The sequence below is a fragment of the Somniosus microcephalus genome, chromosome 28, assembly GCF_052327205.1.
Source record: "Somniosus microcephalus isolate GS21.2 chromosome 28, FLI_Smic_1.0, whole genome shotgun sequence".
Lineage (NCBI taxonomy): Eukaryota > Metazoa > Chordata > Chondrichthyes > Squaliformes > Somniosidae > Somniosus > Somniosus microcephalus.
Genome location: NC_141014.1, coordinates 32,343,535 through 32,360,764, shown reverse-complemented (window position 1 = coordinate 32,360,764; position 17,230 = coordinate 32,343,535). Strand labels below are relative to the sequence as shown.

The window sequence follows — 17,230 nt, the reverse complement described above, 5'->3', positions numbered from 1 at the left end:
CACTTTTATTTTGGCAGTGATGGTTTCTGCTCACTTTACGTTGTTTAGCTGTAATGAAAGACTTTTGTGTCAATAAACAGAAGTTTAAATGTTGCTTGGTGCATGTGACTACTTTCAGTGATGCTGGCATGCAGAGGCCCTCAAACATCCAAAGTGCCCATGAGGTAAGACTCTCATCATTCCGCCACAGGGGTGTCGAGACGAGTCCAGAGGAGCCTCTGACGAATGGACCTTCCACTTTCAGCAGCCCTTCCATCTTCCTCCTCCTCCTCTGCCTGCTCTTCCTCCTCCTCCTCCTCCTCCTCCTCCTCCTCATACTCCGCCTGCTTGTGCAGGGTCCGAGGGAAGGTAATGAATGGACGCGTTCGCCTATAAAGGGCATCTGTCACTTGCCGGATGCAACAGCGGACTGCAGCCTGAGCGACAGTCGCATTGTCCCCAATGGCTGACTGAAAGGAGCCGTTGGCATAAAAATGGAGGCCTTCAGTCAGTGTAGCCATCACGGACAGAGAGGTTCTGCAGCGTTCACGCGGCTGCAGATCCTGACCAAGCAGGTGGCACAGATCTGTAACAATGTCCCTCCAGATTCGGAGCCTTCGCAAACACTGCTCCTCCGACATGTCAAGGCTTGTCACCTGCTGCCTAAAGACCCTCGCAGCCTCCCGTCGGATTGGCCGACCTCCATTGCCCCGCCTCCTTCTGGACAATCCCGGCCCTCTCTCCCGCCGTCTCTCTGCCCCTTCACAGTGTTGGGCGATGAGGCCATCGCCCTCCAAACAAGCTCCCATTCCGATGCCAGTTGGTCAAAAGGCTTTTAGGTGTAGTGCTGCAAGTGCTTCGGACAGGGTTGAAGGTCCCAAGTACTGTAAAGCTCAAATCCCAGAACTCCGCTCCACATTAGCTCGCCAACTCTCTCCAGCAGCGATCGCAATGAGCAGGCCAAGTGGCAGAAGATTCTGCACTAGAGCTGTCCCCTTTAAATAGCGCCACCCTACTCCAAGAAGGGCCTGTTAGCCCTCCTTCGAACTGTCACTAATAGCGCTGGGCGCTAAGGCTCCGGGCGCCACCCAATATGCGCTCAGGCGCTCCACACTGAAATGACGTCATGAGCCGTTTGCGCTCGCGGGCGCGCGCAAACACTTAGCGCAGGTGCTAAATGTATAGTCAATTTCTGAGTCGGCGCTATCCTCATAGCGCTCGCCCCAACATAGGGCTTCGCCCCAATTCTAGGTCTCTTTAGGCGCTCAGCGCCGGCGCTACCAACCCAATTTCTAGGCCAAAGTATATAAATGAATTTAACAGTAAAGCTGAGGAGTTATATCGTCGGGACTTTAAAAACATTGAACACTAGAATTATTTTCTTCTCTACTGAGGCGCTATGCTATGGTGGTTAGAACCCCGACTGGTTCCTCCCCTCAATCTTTAGCCTCAGGGTAAGGAGGCCAATTGTAGTTCTCCAATAGTTTCTCACTTAGAATAAACCTGGGATCAAAGTGAGCACCTTCCTGTCTGTGCGGCTTAAGAGAAAGACTCGCAGATTATATAAGCTCACCATGTCACAGAAAAACATCTCACCCTTCATATAAATTACATTTTGAAGTGTGTGTAAACACTTTAGGAAAGATGTCAAGGCCTCAGAGAGGGTGCAGCAGCCAATTTGACACAGCAAGATCCTACAAACGGCAACTAAAGGTGTCATAGGGCGTTTACCGCCCACTTGGATAGGTAAACAGGGCTTCGGTTTAACATCTCACCCAAAGGACTGCATTGGAGAATCAGCCCAGATTATGAGCTCAAGTCGCGGCATGGGGCTGGAATACATAATCTTTGAGGCAAGAGTACTACCAACTGAGCCAAGCTGACAAGCAAGCAATACACTGGCTTAATACTCCAACATGTGGAGCCTATACCCACTGGTGTATTAGGGTTGAATTTATGGATTTTTTAAGCAACGCCCCCTTTTATTGCATATTGTGTGTCTAAAGAAGCTTTGCTTTCAGGGTTGATTTCAACAGGGAGTTATACCACCTGAAGCCCCTGCCCCTAAAGCCGTGTTTATGGTACTTTTGTTATCATACCTCCTTCTGGTACAGCTCTGACTGACGAGATTTACAGTAACTGCAAACAGCACCTGCAGGGAAAGCAGAGGTTTCAAGAAAAATTAGATTAAATTTGAAGTCTCTTTCCAGGCAAACAGAGTAGATTTATAAAGAGAAAAGGTACAAAGGCTTGAAACTTGCAGACAAAGTGATGAGAACAATTAATGCTTTACCACAAATGGCAATTGTACATCGGAACAGGAGTAGGCCGTTCAGCCCTTTGATTCAATTAGATCATAGATGATCTGTACCCCAATTCCATCCACTCACCTTAGTTCCGTAACCCTCAATACCATTTGTCTAACAAAAATCTATCAATCTCAGTTTTGAAATGTTCAATTGACCCCCAGTCTCAACAGCTTATTGGGGGAAAGAGTTCCAGATTTCCACTTTGTGTGAAGCAGATGGTGCAACATCATTTAAAAATCTGATGAAAAGTCATCGACCTGAAACGTTAACTCTGTTTCTCTCTCCACAGATGCTGCCTGACCGCTTCCGGCACTCTGTTTTTTTTTCCAGATTTCCAGCTACCACAGTACTGTATTCTGCTTTTGTCATCAGTTAAAAAGGAATTGGAAAGTATTGGACAAGGAAAAAGTATACAGAGAAAGGGGAGGAGACACCTCCAGTACAGCACAGGCAATACGGACTGAATAGCCTCCTTCTGCAGTGCAATTTCTATGATTCTTTAAAATCTTAAAAAAACAAAATGCTAAAATGCACAGATCACCCAGCAAAGAGAGAAAAGCTAGGTTAACTGGATGAAGGTCCTCACCCAAAAATATTAACCTATTTTTGTCTCTTTCGAGTACTGCTGTTTATTTTCTGCCCCTTTATTTCCCCTTCTGACCATACTGGTTTCCAGCTGAGGTACAGCTCCACAGGTGCCCTCTGGTACCTCACTCCAGTGACCATTATTCATCTGTGAGCCTCAACAGTAATTGTCAGCTGGCTATTCAGCTGCAGTGGACATCACAGCTAAGCCCAACCTTACCCTCGCTCAACACCCACTGATGGGCACTTCCATCAGTGATTGTACAGGAATATGGCTGATGTTTGCAAGATTGAGTTGCGCTTAAGGGTCATTTTTTTTAAACAAAATTAATTCACACAGGTTTAAAAAGATAGGCTATAGGCATTAAATGCCTCTCGCGCATCCCTGATTCTCATTGCTCTAGCACTGGCGGCCGTGCATTCAGCTGCCTAGGGCTTAAGTTCTAGAATTCCTTCTGTAAAACTCTCCGCATCTGTCTCTCTTTCCTCCTTTAAGTCGCTCCTTAAAACCGACCTCTTTGACCAAGCTTTTGGTCACCAGTCCTAGTATCTCTGTAGCTCAATATCGCAGTTTGTCTGATTACGCTCCAGTGAAGTGCCGTGGGACATTTTTACAACGTTAAAGACGCTATATAAATGCCAATCAAACCAGTAGCTGTCTTCTGAGATGTGGGCTACCCTGGCAGCTGCCCCGTAACTGAAACACTAAGCTAACAAGGCCAGATCCATTTTATAAAATAGTTACAACACTGGCTTCCTGTTAATTGGGCATGGATAAAACATTCACAACTGAAGGTAGTGGATTATGTGGTCCAATTTTACTGCTGTAAATATGTGACAATGCAGCAAATTCAGTGCTGCATCATCTAATTTTAAGAGTTGCCCTTAATCAGCTAGGATTTGCAATCTTAATCACTATCCAGGGCATAAGCATGGGCATCAGGTGAGGGAAGGCTTAACCTCAGTTGCTTTGCCAACCAGGGTTAGATAAACTGAAAGGGGCTACTTGGGCAAGGTACCAGAATTCATGGGACTAACCCTCCAGCGAGAGTCAGCAGCTCCATGAGAAGATTAGTTAGGAAAAAAATGGTTGAGGGAAAGAAATAGGAGTAGGAGTAGACCATACGGCCCCTCGAACCCATTTAATAACATGGCTGATCTTCTACCTCAAATCCACTTTCCCGCCCTATCCCCATATCCAAAAATCTATCTATCGCAGTCTTGAATATACTCAACGACTGAGCATCCTCAGTCCTCTGGGGTAGAGAATTCCAGAGGTTCACAACCCTCCGATTGAAGAAATGTCTTCTCATCTCAGTCCGAGATGGCTGACCCCTTATCCTGAAACTATGACCCCCTAGTTCTAGACTCTCCAGCCAGGAGAAACAGCCTCTCAGCATCTACCCCGACAAGCCCTCTATTAGTGACGGGAAAGAGATTTAGGGCTTTGCAGCACACTCTGAATACCTTATGCCAAGGGGTGGCAGAACATGGATTCACAGATACAGATTCTACACAACTTTCTGATTGGAGTCAAGCCAACTGGGGTGCGCGTTCCCCATGGAGAGATGGGAAGGTACCTTGGACCACAAGAGAGACAGAGAAAGAAAGAAAAGGAGAAAAAGAAAAGAAAGGAAAAGAGAGAGAAATAGAGAGAGAAAGAGAGAAGAAAAAGAGAAAGAAAAAGAGAAAGGAGAGAAATAAAGGAGAGAAAGAGAAAGAGAAAATAGAAAAAGACCGGGTGCCGATTCCCGACACTGTGTAGCCTGGGCAATGATAGACCATAACAAATATAGTTAAAATCGAACCATACGCGGTAAAATGTCAGCAATCATAGCACAGTCCACAGCATCCCAGAGTGCGTGATAGCCATATCTATTTTTTAAAAACAAAAGCCCCCTCCGCACGCACCGCCTCCCCCTCCCATTTGTAATCCCATGATGTGGCGTCAGGAAGAGGCTGAGTGATATTGGAAAAGTAACTATAAGAATGAGGAACTGGTTAGGTCTCTGCTCTGACCACGGGAAATGAGAGAGACCGAAGGTGGCTTTGGGCTGCAAGCCTTCTATTCTCGAATAAGGGAAACTCCAGATTGACTGCTCGGGAGCCTTGAGGCCTTTAGCGGGGAGGTGGATGGGGGGGTGGGAGAACGAGAAGTTGTTGCAAGAGTATGCCTTTATAAATTTTATTCAAAACGTTATTAATTTATCCTCCTTCATTTCTGAAGGCAGCGACTCTTGCTGGGGTCCGGTTCAATGGGCGTTGGCCACCTTCTGGTAACTCCAAGTGGCCATTCTTCATATGTGAATGTAGACAGGGAGCACTGGCTCAGTAGGCTGTGCGACCATTTTGGGGGCAGGTGAACTTCACACCCAAGCTCAATCCTGCCCTCACCCAACATTCACACATGCGCACTTTGCAATTAGAAGTACTCCATCTGAGTAATTGAAAGGGACACCAATACCACCATCGCCTTGAGATGACATCGCAAATACCTGAAGGCTTCTCCAACATTACTGCACAGTTCTTTGCAGAGGCAGCTGAGTGCATCTTCGGGGTGGGTGCCAATTTGGCAGTACGGATGGGTGCCAATGGGCCAACATGGATGGGCCATTAGATATGCAGACCTTACAGAACATAAAAATTCAGGTGTAAGGATCCAGAGGCATGGGATGCATGTCCTTTATGCTATACTATGATAGTAGGATGTAAATAGAACATTGTGTGTAAATGAGATGATTTTTATTCAGGTAAATAAATGGGTAATGGAAAGATTTTAATACATTTCAGTTTGTATTTTTGTTCTGATATGACTCTTTTACATACAAACGAAGAAATGTCAAGAACAGACCAGCAGGCCAATGCTTAAACTAGTCACAGTCTAAGGATAAGGGGTAAGCCATTTAGGACCGAGATGAGGAGGAATTTCTTCACCCAGAGAGTGGTGAACCTGTGGAATTCTCTACCACAGAAGGCAGTTGAGGCCAATTCATTAAATATATTCAAGAAGGAGTTAGATATATTTCTTAAGGCTAAAGGGATCAAGGGATATGGGGAGAAGGCAGGGACAGGGTACTGAATTTGGATGATCAGCCATGATCTCACTGAATGGCGGAACAGGCTCGAGGGGCTGAATGGCCTACTCCTGCTCCTAGTTTCTATGTTTCATTAAAAGGTACAACCTCGTGCATATCTCCCCAATCAATAGTAACATTAACTCCTGAAGGGGTGGGAGGGCGGTGGGAGGGAGACAAGAAAACACCTATTCCTACCTTCAGGAAAAATGCTGTGAAAATACTTAAGGTAATCAAGCGAGCTCCAGGATATCATAGATACCCTGAAACATCACTAAATAAAATTAAATAACCAAATATGTTGCCATATCTTTAGGAACATAGGCATGTTCAGTACCAGAAGAACCCTTTCTTTCTATGAAATCAGTCCCAAAAAGGTCACCGATTTCATACCTACTTTATTCCTCATACCCTTCAGTAGTTCCGTGTGCCAAAAACACATTCATCAGACTCTTGAAATTTATTACATCTCCGTTTCATTGCTGCCCGGGGTCAGCTTTTCCACGTATGCATCCCACCCCTCTGCTGAATTTATACCTTCACGGAGTATTCACCTTGTGTCATTTAGACAATCCATGTCTTCTTATCCTATAGTTTGTGCTATCAGTTCAAGGGCGGTTATTGGTAAAACCCCAGATCACTCTGCCAAGTCGTTAGCCTTTATTTTATACTCCCACTGCTTTCCCAGTTTCATGAATTTGTATTTAGAGTAAATAAAGAGAAACTGTTTCCAATGGCTGAAGGGTCTATAATGAGAGGGCATAGATTTACGGTGATTGGCAAAAGAACCAGAGGCGACATGAGGAAACACTTTTTACGCAACGAGTGGTTAGGTTTTGGAATGCACTGCCCGATAGGGCGGTGGATACAGATTCAATAGTAGCCTTCAAAAGGGAATTGGATAAACACTTGTAGAAAAAATTGCAGTGATATGGGGAAGAGAGTGGGGGAGTGGGACTAATTGGATTGCTCTTCAAAAGAGCTAGCACAGACTCAATGGGCCGAATGGCCTCCTTCTGTGCTGTACTATTCTATGATTCTGTAAGAAATATAACAAGTTGACAAAATTCTGCTCAGGCAGTGCAGGTAAAAGCCATAATGCTATATGTCCCAATTTGGTATCAATGGTAACCTTGGAGAATTTGGTCATGGCCCGTTCCTCCAAATCAGTAATATAAATTGAAAACGACAATGTTCCAGAGCCGATCCCCGCTAGTCACCTTGCTGCCTTAACAACTGTCTTTTGTATCCTCCAACAGAACCGGTTATCCACTTCAAAACCTTCCCTCTTATTCAACACCTTCCTGCCCTGTAATCTCCTACGTGGTACGGCGTTAAAAGCTTTGCTAATGCCTAGGTATATTAAATCTGTGTTCCCCATGTCCACTAACTCAGTTATTAGAAGCATAAAAGAATACCTGAAGCCTTTCCTCATAGCACAAATACCCAATCATCACTGTAGTTGGCCTTCTCAAGGAAGGTCCCCAGTGACCACATCATGCAATGTTTACCCTGCCATAATATAGCGCACTCCCCCCACCCCAGGAGGTGGTGGTCAGGCAATCTACTTCCACATCTCCATCTGGCAGCTGATCTATAAGCAGCTGCTAGAACGAGGCAGAGCCAGGGCCAGGATGACTCACTGACCTATTTTTGCTTCCCTCTCTGTGGTCTGTGTATTCCATCTCTCCCCTGACACAGATCATTCACTACACTCGCCATTAATTCCAACAATCCCTATAGCAACAGCATCTGGTGGGGTCTCCGATTTCTCAAAGTGAAATAAAATTGCTCCAATTCTCAAGTATATTAATTACAGAACGCTACCTTGACCAAATTTAATTTCATCTGCTGGATGGTGATCTTCCTAGATAGTTCTTACTTTGGCCCGGAGAGAAATAGAAGCAGAGAAAGATAACATTTCACCTTTAAGTTGCAGTGTTACTTAATAAGTGACGCCAAACCAGGTAAGGAAGACACTGAAGAGAGATCTGGGAGGCTCAACATTGGCCACTCAGTCATTGCAGAGCACCAGTCAGCAATTAAGTCATCATGCTGAAGCAATATAGTGTTCTGGTGAGGCTCCAATTTCAACACCGAGTTGAGTTGGAGTCACCTAGGCAGAAGGAGATATCAAAGCCCTGGAAGTCGTGCAGAAAGGGGCCACTAGGTTGATCCTTCATGTCAAGAGACTAAATTGCGAGGAAAGGTAACAAAGACTCGACCTCTTCAGCTTTTAGAGAAGACAAATGAGGCAACCTTTAGTCAGCCAATGAAAGAATGCTTGTATGTGTAGGTTGCAGTGTCACTTAGCACATTCTGGAGTTGAATGGAACAGAAGGTAATGATTATATTGCCTCTTTCAAATCAGATCATAAAATGCAACTCTACTGAAACCCTGTGGAAGTCTGTCTGACGACATCTCTCACTTCAACTCCAAAACTTCCCATTTTAGCACTGTCCCACTAGATGTCTACCCCATAAAAAAAGTTGGATATCTCTACTTCCCCCCACCTCTATAATTCTAAATTACTGTACAGCACCTGCAAGTCTGTAAAGAAGGAGTCTGAAAGTTGATCAGATTTTTCCAAACCAAGTTCACGGAGATCCAACTAAGACTCAAAATAGCTGGGTTAAGTCTTCCTTCGATGGATGCTGAAGCACAGAAGCACTTGGACCCTCTCTCCACATTATCACCCAGTCCCATCCTTGCTCAGAGATGGTTTGCTCTAAAAGGCAAGGACCTTCATATCACCTCACCTTCCAATAAGGTGGATTATTCACACTGCACCTCCCAATTCCTCTCAGATAGAGATAGAGAGCACGAGAGAGAGGGGGGCAACCTTCACATTATGTCATCCAACATCCCCCAAGAGCAAAGGGTCCCATAGCCCACCATCTAGGTAGATTTAACAGGTCTCAAGAGACACGCAACCCATTAATAAGCTCTCATTTATAAACCAGTAATCATCAATCGTCTGTGTTCCCTTACTGTCATCACTCAGCACGGCTTTGCACCCTATGCATGTGCTTCTTTTCTTTGCGAAGGCCATGAGCCCACCCACCTTTGACGTTTGCACAGTCTTGCATCTTGTGTGCTCTCCCTCTGTAACAAATAAGAAATAGTTACGGATGAAATCAATGCTTACAAAAACTAAGCAAGCAAGAACTACAACTAATTTCCTCCAAGTGAAATCCTAATTTATGAATGTTTTTCCTTTTAACTATCCTGTCATTTACCGTTCCCTTTAAATCTATTCCTGTCTCTACCACTCTCTATCATGTCTCATCTCTCCAACCGCCTTCAGTGGTTTGGTGGCTAAATGCCACAACCTGGTCTGTGCTGAATTACCTGGGTTAGCAAGGTGTGCTAGTATTCATCGAAGTGAAAATCAGCCAGGGTTTTCACTTTTGATCATTATCCATAATCTCAGACGGAAGTGACCATGTGTGAATGTCAGGCGAGGACAGATCAAGTTAGACTCTGATTCCCCCAGTCAAACAGCTTGCTAATACTCAGTATCTGCCCTTACACATGAAGGAATCTTATATCTCAGTGAAACATATAAGATTTGGAGGGGGTTTGACAGGGTAGATGCTGAGAGGCTGATTCCCCTGGCTGGAGAGTCTAGGACCAGGGGGCACAGTCTCAGGATAAGGGGTCGGCCATTTAGGACTGAGATGAGAAATTTCTTCACTCAGCAGGTTGTGAATCTTTGGAATTCTCTACCCCAGAGGGCTGTGGATGCGCAGGCATTGAGTATATTCAAGGCTGAGATCGATAGATTTTGGACTCCAAGGGAATCAAGGAATACGGGAATCGGCAGGAAAATGGAGTTAAGGTCGAAGATCAGCCATGATCTTATTGAATGGCGGAGCAGGCTCGAAGGGCCATATGGCCTACTCCTGCTCCTAATTCTTATGTTCTTATCTTAAGGAGGGTCACCTGGGTCAGGTTCCATATGTTCCTGTACCATGAACCACACCCAGCATCACTTAGTGCCTTCAAAAATAAAAATGTTTCCTCCTTTCAGATGGGAAGGAGTAGAGTATGGAGCAGCGGATTTATCATTGGATGTCATTCCAAGATAAGCAAGTAGAAGAACGACTTATGAAGGGCAGCAACACTCCCACTAGTTTTTGTTTATCAAATGACCCAGTGAAGTACAAGAATAACTCACATACATGAGGGGGGTAGAGAAGACAACAGGCATTGACAATCAAAATAAGGATGTATGTGCCAGATTTACTACTATACAGTTAAAGTACATCGACGTTTCATTTCTAACAACTAATGGAACACTCGTCACTGAACTCTGAATAATTCTATACCAGAAACCTATTGTCAATAGCATCAATAATGCAGCAGTGCAACTGGTTTAAGGCTCCGAGGTTAAAGTTCACTCACTCAGGAGCACAGCCTCTGCCTTGGCCTCTCCCAAGATGGGCTCGAAGATTCTCAGGAGCGGTTTTGCAAGTTGTTGCTCTAGGTAATACTGCGTATCAATTGGAATGTTGTTCTCCAGAACATAGATTGGATCCTTGAGAGAGGGGAGGAAAAAAGGACCTTCATAAATTGGAAAGAAACTTTTATAGTAGAAAATTTCAACTTAAAAAAAAAAATCATTCTACAGCCTGACCCAACCGCTCAACTGATAGACACACCCCGTAAGAGTGGAATTAAGCAACCAGGAAAGGGTTGCTCACTGGTCTATACTAGACAACTGAGTCAGGGAAACAGTGGAGCAGTGCAATTGATCTGTGTCCCGGGGTACAGAAGAACATCAGAAATAGGAGTCGGCCACTCGGCCCCTCGAGCCTGACCGCCATTCAATAAGGTCATGGCTGATCTTCTACCTCAACTCCACTTTCCCGCACTATCCCCATATCCCTCCATTCCCTTAGTATCCAATAATCTATCGATCTCTGTCTTGAATATAAAACGACTGAGCCTCCACAGCCCTCTGGGTAGAGAATTCCAAAGATTCACAACCCTCAGTGAAGAAATTTCTCCTCATCTCAGTCCTAAATGGCTGACTACTTATCCTAAGACTGTGACCCCTAGTTCTAGACTCCCCAGCCAGGGGAAACATCCTCCCAGTATCTCCCTTGTCAAATCCCTTAAGAATTTTCTATATTTCAATGAGATCCACAGATCCCTGAAGGTAGGAGGACAGGTCGATAAGGTGGTTAAGGCGGCATATAGAATACTTGCCTTTAGTAGCTGAGGCATAGAATATAAAAGCAAGGAGGTTATGCTTGAACTGTATAAAACACTAGTACAGTTCTGGTCACCACATTACAGGAAAGATGTGATTGCACTAGGAGATTTACGAGGATGTTGCCTGGGCTGGGGAATTTTAGCTATGAGGAAAGATTGGATAGGCTGGGGTTGTTTTCTTTGGAACAGAGGAGGCTGAGGGGAGGCTTAATTGAGGTGTATAAAATTATGAGGGGCCTAGGTAGAGTGGATAGGAAGGACCTATTTCCCTTAGCAGAGAGGTCAATAACCAGGGGGCATAGATTTAAAGTAATTGGTAGAAGGATTAGAGGGGAGTTGAGGAGAACTTTTTTCACCCGAGAGTGGTGGGGGTCTGGAACTCACTGCCTGAAAGGGTGGTAGAGGCAGAAACCCTCATCACATTTAAAAAGTACTTGGATATGCAATTGAAGTGCCATAACCTACAGGGCCACGGACCAAGAGCTGGAAAGTGGGATTAGGGTGGATCGCTCTTTTTCGGCCGGCACAGACACGATGGGCCGAATGTCCTCCTTCTGTGCCGTAAATTTCTATGATTCAACTCTTATGCTTCTGAACTCTATGGCTAGTCTACTCAGGGTAGGGAGGGCTTTCAAAAAAATTAAAAAGTATAGTACATGTGTGGGTGCTTTCTAAAGGAGTGTCTTGCTAAGTTGTGTAGCTTCTCAATAATGGAGTAACCTGCTGCCACTTTCCAGGGTCAAGAATGAAGAATGCCCAGCAGACTGCAAGAACGTCAGCACCTGTGAAACCGCACGTCAGTACAAGCTGCCACATTCAGAACAAGGAGGATAGGGGAGAAATGGAAAATGAAACACAGCTGGTTTCGCTCTTAGTGAATTAGAAGAAAATGTTTTACTTGAGTTTTCTGCTGTAATGGCAATGTCACAAAAGCTGAAGCTACTGGGTGAGTTATTTTCATTATTCAGGGGAGCTCCTTGGGCTTGAGCACCATGTACACTAACTAGCAGAGAGGTCAATAACCAGGGGGCATAGGTGTAAAGTAATTGGATTTAAAGAGCTGGAAAGTGGGATTAGGCTGGATAGCTCTTTTTCGCCGGCACAGACACGATGGGCCGATTGGCCTCCTTCTGTGCCTTCTATGATTCTATGAACACCACCACCACTCTGCATGCAGTCAGAGAACACCCTGGGCATTCTCAATGGCATTCAGCCAGTAAAAAGCTGCCTAGGAGATTAGCTGGCTCTGTTCCGGATTCAAAGTGTTTTCCCCTCGAAATGAATGAAAGCACTTTAGGATACACATGGCCCCCTTACACTAGCTGACTTCAGCAGACAGGCGTTGCAGGGAAGGAGATCCACAATGGCAGTAAACATGAAGGAACAATGCGGCGGGCAGTGCTTGGGCACTTTGCGATGGGTAGCTCACTTCCTGCACTCCTCAGAGCCTCCCCGCCCATCTACAATGCTCGTCAGGAGTGTGATGGAATACTCACCACTCGCCTGGGTGGGTGCAGCCACAACAGCAGCACTCAAGGAGTCTGACACCATCCGTAACAGAGCTTGATTGGTGCGCCGCCCGAGCTCAGTAAGCACCCGGTTCACAACTAGTGCACCGCGGCTGCAGTACGTACAGGATATACTGCAGCAACTTCAACAGCACCACCCTCCCCTGCTACTTCTACCACCGAGGAACAGCAACGTCATGGGAACACCATCACCTCCAAGTTCCCCTTTAAGTCACAGATCACCCTGACTGGGACATATATTTATTGTTCTTTCGTCGTTGCTGGGTCAATATCCTGGAATTCCTTACCTAACACTATTGTGGGAGCACCATCACCACAAGGGCTGCAGCAGTCCAAGAAGTGCCACCACCAGCTTTTCAGAGCAAATAGGGATGGGCAATAAATGCGGCCTTGTCAGCATCGCCCAGGACAAAAACAAAACAGTATTCATTTAGACAGACAATGAGGAAATTAATTTGAACAGAATTGCTCTTGGAATTGGCACGTGAAATTCATTCTTACTCATTGTTGGTATGATTTGATACCACTCATTATTAACCGCCACCATGCCCCCTCTGTTTTTCTCCACCGATTTTCTCCTCTCCTGATGGCGCCAGCTCTTGCTGAGGTACAAGTCCACAGTACCACAACCCTCTGCTAACTCACCCAAGGAGCCATACTTCACGTGAGCCTATATAGGGAAGGTCAGCAGTCTATTCAATGGCAATGGGGCACCTTCCCCGAGTCTGATCTTGTCCTCATCAACGTGCACATTTCCAGTAGAAGACACCAGATAGCAATCGGAAAGAAAGAAAGTCTGGCATTTATATAGCGCCTTTCACGACCACCGGAGGTCCCAGAGCGCTTTACAGCCAATGAAGTACTTTTTGAAGTGTAGTCACTGTTGTAACGTAGGAAACACAGCAGCCAATTTGTGCACAGCAATGTGATAATGACCAGATAATCTGTTTTAGTGATGTTGATTGAGGGATAAATATTGGTCAGTACTGCACTGGAGAGTCAGCCTAGACTTTTGTGATCAAGTCTCTGGCGTGGGATTTGAACCCACAGCCTTCTGACTCAGAAGTGAGGGTGCCACCACATGAGCCATGGCTGACACTGAGCCACTGGCTGATCCTTGGAAGATTCCCCGACCATCCCCAGCCCAATGGCACAGGGGCTAAATGCTGCCCAAATGAGATCAGATAACTCCACACAGACCTGGGATCAAAGCTGGAGTCCTTTGACCTTTACGTACTAGGCCTTCAGAGTAGCCATTTATTCTATTTTCAATCAATTGCACTTATAATGGCCACCTTTTTCACAAAAGTATGAATACACTTTTTGCTTGCTCCTTCTCTCCAACAGTACTGTAAAAATAAATATTAAATTAAATATTTAAAGTGTGTAATTCACGCAACAATGTGGCACAGCACTCCCCTACAATTTCTCCTTCATGAAGTCTTAATATAACAGCTGTTAAAGACATTTATGTCTGCTGGCTGTAAAGGTTTTGTGTGAAAGAAATTAAGGAGTTTGGGTAGCCACAATTCAGCTATCAGTAGACTCGGACCCTCAGTACAAAACTTCTAATTGGCAAACTCTCAGAGAAGCTACAGGATGGCTGATTTGGGAAGTGAAAAATCCCGGAGTAGGCCACTCTTCTGAGGCTGGGGCAGGAGGACCTGATTGGGGCAGAGTTGAGGGAGCTTTACTCTGCATTAGCCTGTGCTATACCCGACCTGGGAGCACTCGGAAATGAAAGTCTTCATAGAATCATATAGCACAGAAAGCGGCCATTCAGCCCATCATGCCTGCGCCGGCTCTTTGAAAGAGCTCTCCAATTAGTCTCTACTCCCCTTGCTCTTTCCACATAGCCTTGAAAATGTTTTCTTTTAAGGTATTTACCCTTTTGAAAGTTACTACTGAATCTGCTTCCACCATCCTTTCAGGCAGCGTATTCCAGATCATAAGTCGCTGCGTAAAATATAATTCTCATCTCCCCTCTGGTTCTTTTGTCAATTATCTTCTATCTGTTTCCTCTGGTTACCGACCCTCCTGCCAGTGCAAACAATTTCTCCTCATTTACTCGATCAAAATCCTTCATAAAACAAAGCGACAACAACTATAAAAAAAAAATCCCCTTTTTTTTGTTGAAAGTACTAGGGTCAATAGCTTGCTGCAGTGGACAACAAAGAACAGTTCCTTTGTGGTTTGCTTACTGGCTGCAGATTCTTTGCCTTATTAGGTTTTATACTGGGCATCCCCAACCCCACACGACTGTAGGATGGGAAACACAACACCTGATACAACACAAACACCAAAACCACTCAACTTTCTCTTTCTGAGCTGAGGAAGTTAAGCGATCAATTAAACGTGTTCAGAAAATAAGGAAATACTTTCACAAAACTGAAAAAAGAGAACTAGCACTCAAAAGGCTCACTTCCCCAAGCACTGCATGGCTGGTACCACAATGGGGAGGGTTCCCAAAAACACTCTCAGAAGGCACCGTCGTTAACTTCAACCTCTCTAGCATTCACCTTAAATGCTATCACACTTCTTTTGGAGAGGGGTGGGCAGGTAGAGGAGGGGATAGGTGGAAACAAGGTAACAAAATCTCAGATTGCACGTTTGGGCGGTCGACTCTCTGTCTTTCTGCACTCCTGTCTTTAGAGGCGGTGCATAATCTGCAGGTAGCAGCCGAGAGGAACATCCCAGTGGAGGAATTTTACCTGGCTTCTCTATTGCAGAGGCCGAATGCAGCGTCTGTTGGCCGAATGCAGCATCCACGAGCTAGGAAGTGCAAAATGAGCCAGGTTACCAGCTTGCCATCCCGTCAACTTCTGCTGGCAATGGGCAAGAACAGGATCGGGCACGCTCTGATGCTCGCTACAGTTGAACGGCCTGCCAAAGCTCGCTGTTCAGGAACACACGTGAGTTAGATACTGGACAGCAACTGCAGCATAACGTAGCAATTTCAGGAGAGGGGAGAAAATTGGAAAGGAAAATAAAACTTGAGGACTTAGTTAAAAAGCCAATTTCTGTTGATCTGCATTTTATACAGTTTCTCCAATGGGCTACTTTGTTTACAACTCTCTCTGCATTTGCACAAGTAATAATGAGACACATTTTTATTGGATCTGAACAAAGGTTTTCCAAACATCTAAAAGGTGCATGATTAGAAACTGAAATTATGGTAAAACAGCACAAAATGGCAACTGGGCAACACACAGGAAAAAAAATAACCACCGCACATTAAGAACAGAATAACAGGGCAGATGTTGGGCATTCTGGGACAAGCACCCCATCTCCTGACCTCAAAACCTCGCCCATCATCTACAATGCTCAAGTTAGGAGTGCGATGGAATACTCGCCACTCGTCTGGATGGCTGCAGCTACACTTCCAAGAAGTATAGCACTATTCTGGATAGAATTCTGTTGATTCTGCCCCTGTACTCTATATTCACTCCCTCCACCACTGGTGCACTGTGGTAGCAGTGGCACCATCGACAGAATGCATAGCAGCAACTCACCAAGGTTACTTTGCCAGCACCTCCTAACCGGTAACCTCTACCGCCAAGAAAGAGCAGCAGCGTTGTGGGAACACCATCACCTTAAAGTTCCCTCCAACAAGGGGTATGGGGAGAAAGCAGGAACAGGGTACTGAATTTGGATGATCAGCCATGATCGCATTGAATGGCGGAGCAGGCTCGAGGGGCCAAATGGCCGACTCCTGCTCCTATCTTCTATGTTTCTAACATCCTGACTTGGACATATATCGCCGTTCCTTCATTGTCAACATTAGTAAAACAGATGATCTGGTCATTATCTCATTACTGTTTGTGGGAGCTTGCTGTGTGCAATTGGCTGCCATGTTTCCTACGTTGCAACAGTGACTACACTTCAAAAGTGCTTCATTGGTCCCAAAGTGCTTTAAGCCAATGTTCCCTTCAATTTATTTTGGTTGACTACCCCTTTAAGGGGCTGCGCAGCCCATTCAAATTTCCGCGCGTGCACGTTTTTTTCCCCCATTCTAAAGCCGGCAGGCGGCCTGCGCAGGACCTCCAGACCATCACTTAACGGGAACATTGGGACACCCGGAGTTCATGAAAGGCACCATTCTTTCTTATTGTCGCTGGGCCAAAATCCTGGAATTCCCTACCCAACACTATCATGGGAGCACCATTACCACAAGGGCTGCAGCGGTTTGAGGAGAAGGCTCACCGCCACCACCTCGTCAGGGCAACTAGGGATGGGCAATCAATGCGGCTTTGCCAGCGGCGTCCACACCATGAGAACAAATTTAAAAAACAAGTTGGAAACACCCGTACCTCGGACTTCATGTAGGCCGCTGCGCCTTTCGCAGCACTGATGATGACGTAGGGCACTCGATCTCCGAGGTTGGGCGCACTGCCCGCATCTCGCTTTCGCATCCTGTACGGCAAAGACCAGAAGAAATGGATCAAGACACTCGCTGCCAAAAACTTCCAGTTGATTTTATATTTTAAAAGTTAACTGCGGCCAAATTATTCAAGTATCTTAATGAATTGCTAC

General features: G+C 45.4%; 1 protein-coding gene across 3 annotated transcripts in view; it reads right to left on the bottom strand.

Moving 5' to 3' along the window:
- The window catches only part of pold1 (polymerase (DNA directed), delta 1, catalytic subunit), a 109,413-nt gene that overhangs the window by 12,762 nt on the left and 79,421 nt on the right, over positions 1 to 17,230 (bottom strand). For 2 of the 3 annotated variants that reach the window (XM_085969734.1, XM_085969733.1), the window contains 4 exons: positions 17,008 to 17,110; positions 10,356 to 10,488; positions 8,940 to 9,053; positions 2,079 to 2,131 (listed from right to left, as the gene is read on the bottom strand). In XM_085969734.1, coding sequence (XP_085825860.1) covers positions 2,079 to 2,131; positions 8,940 to 9,053; positions 10,356 to 10,488; positions 17,008 to 17,110 — 403 coding nt within the window. The remainder of the gene's footprint in view (positions 1 to 2,078; positions 2,132 to 8,939; positions 9,054 to 10,355; positions 10,489 to 17,007; positions 17,111 to 17,230) is intronic. The other variant, XR_015073933.1, reaches the window with a different exon arrangement.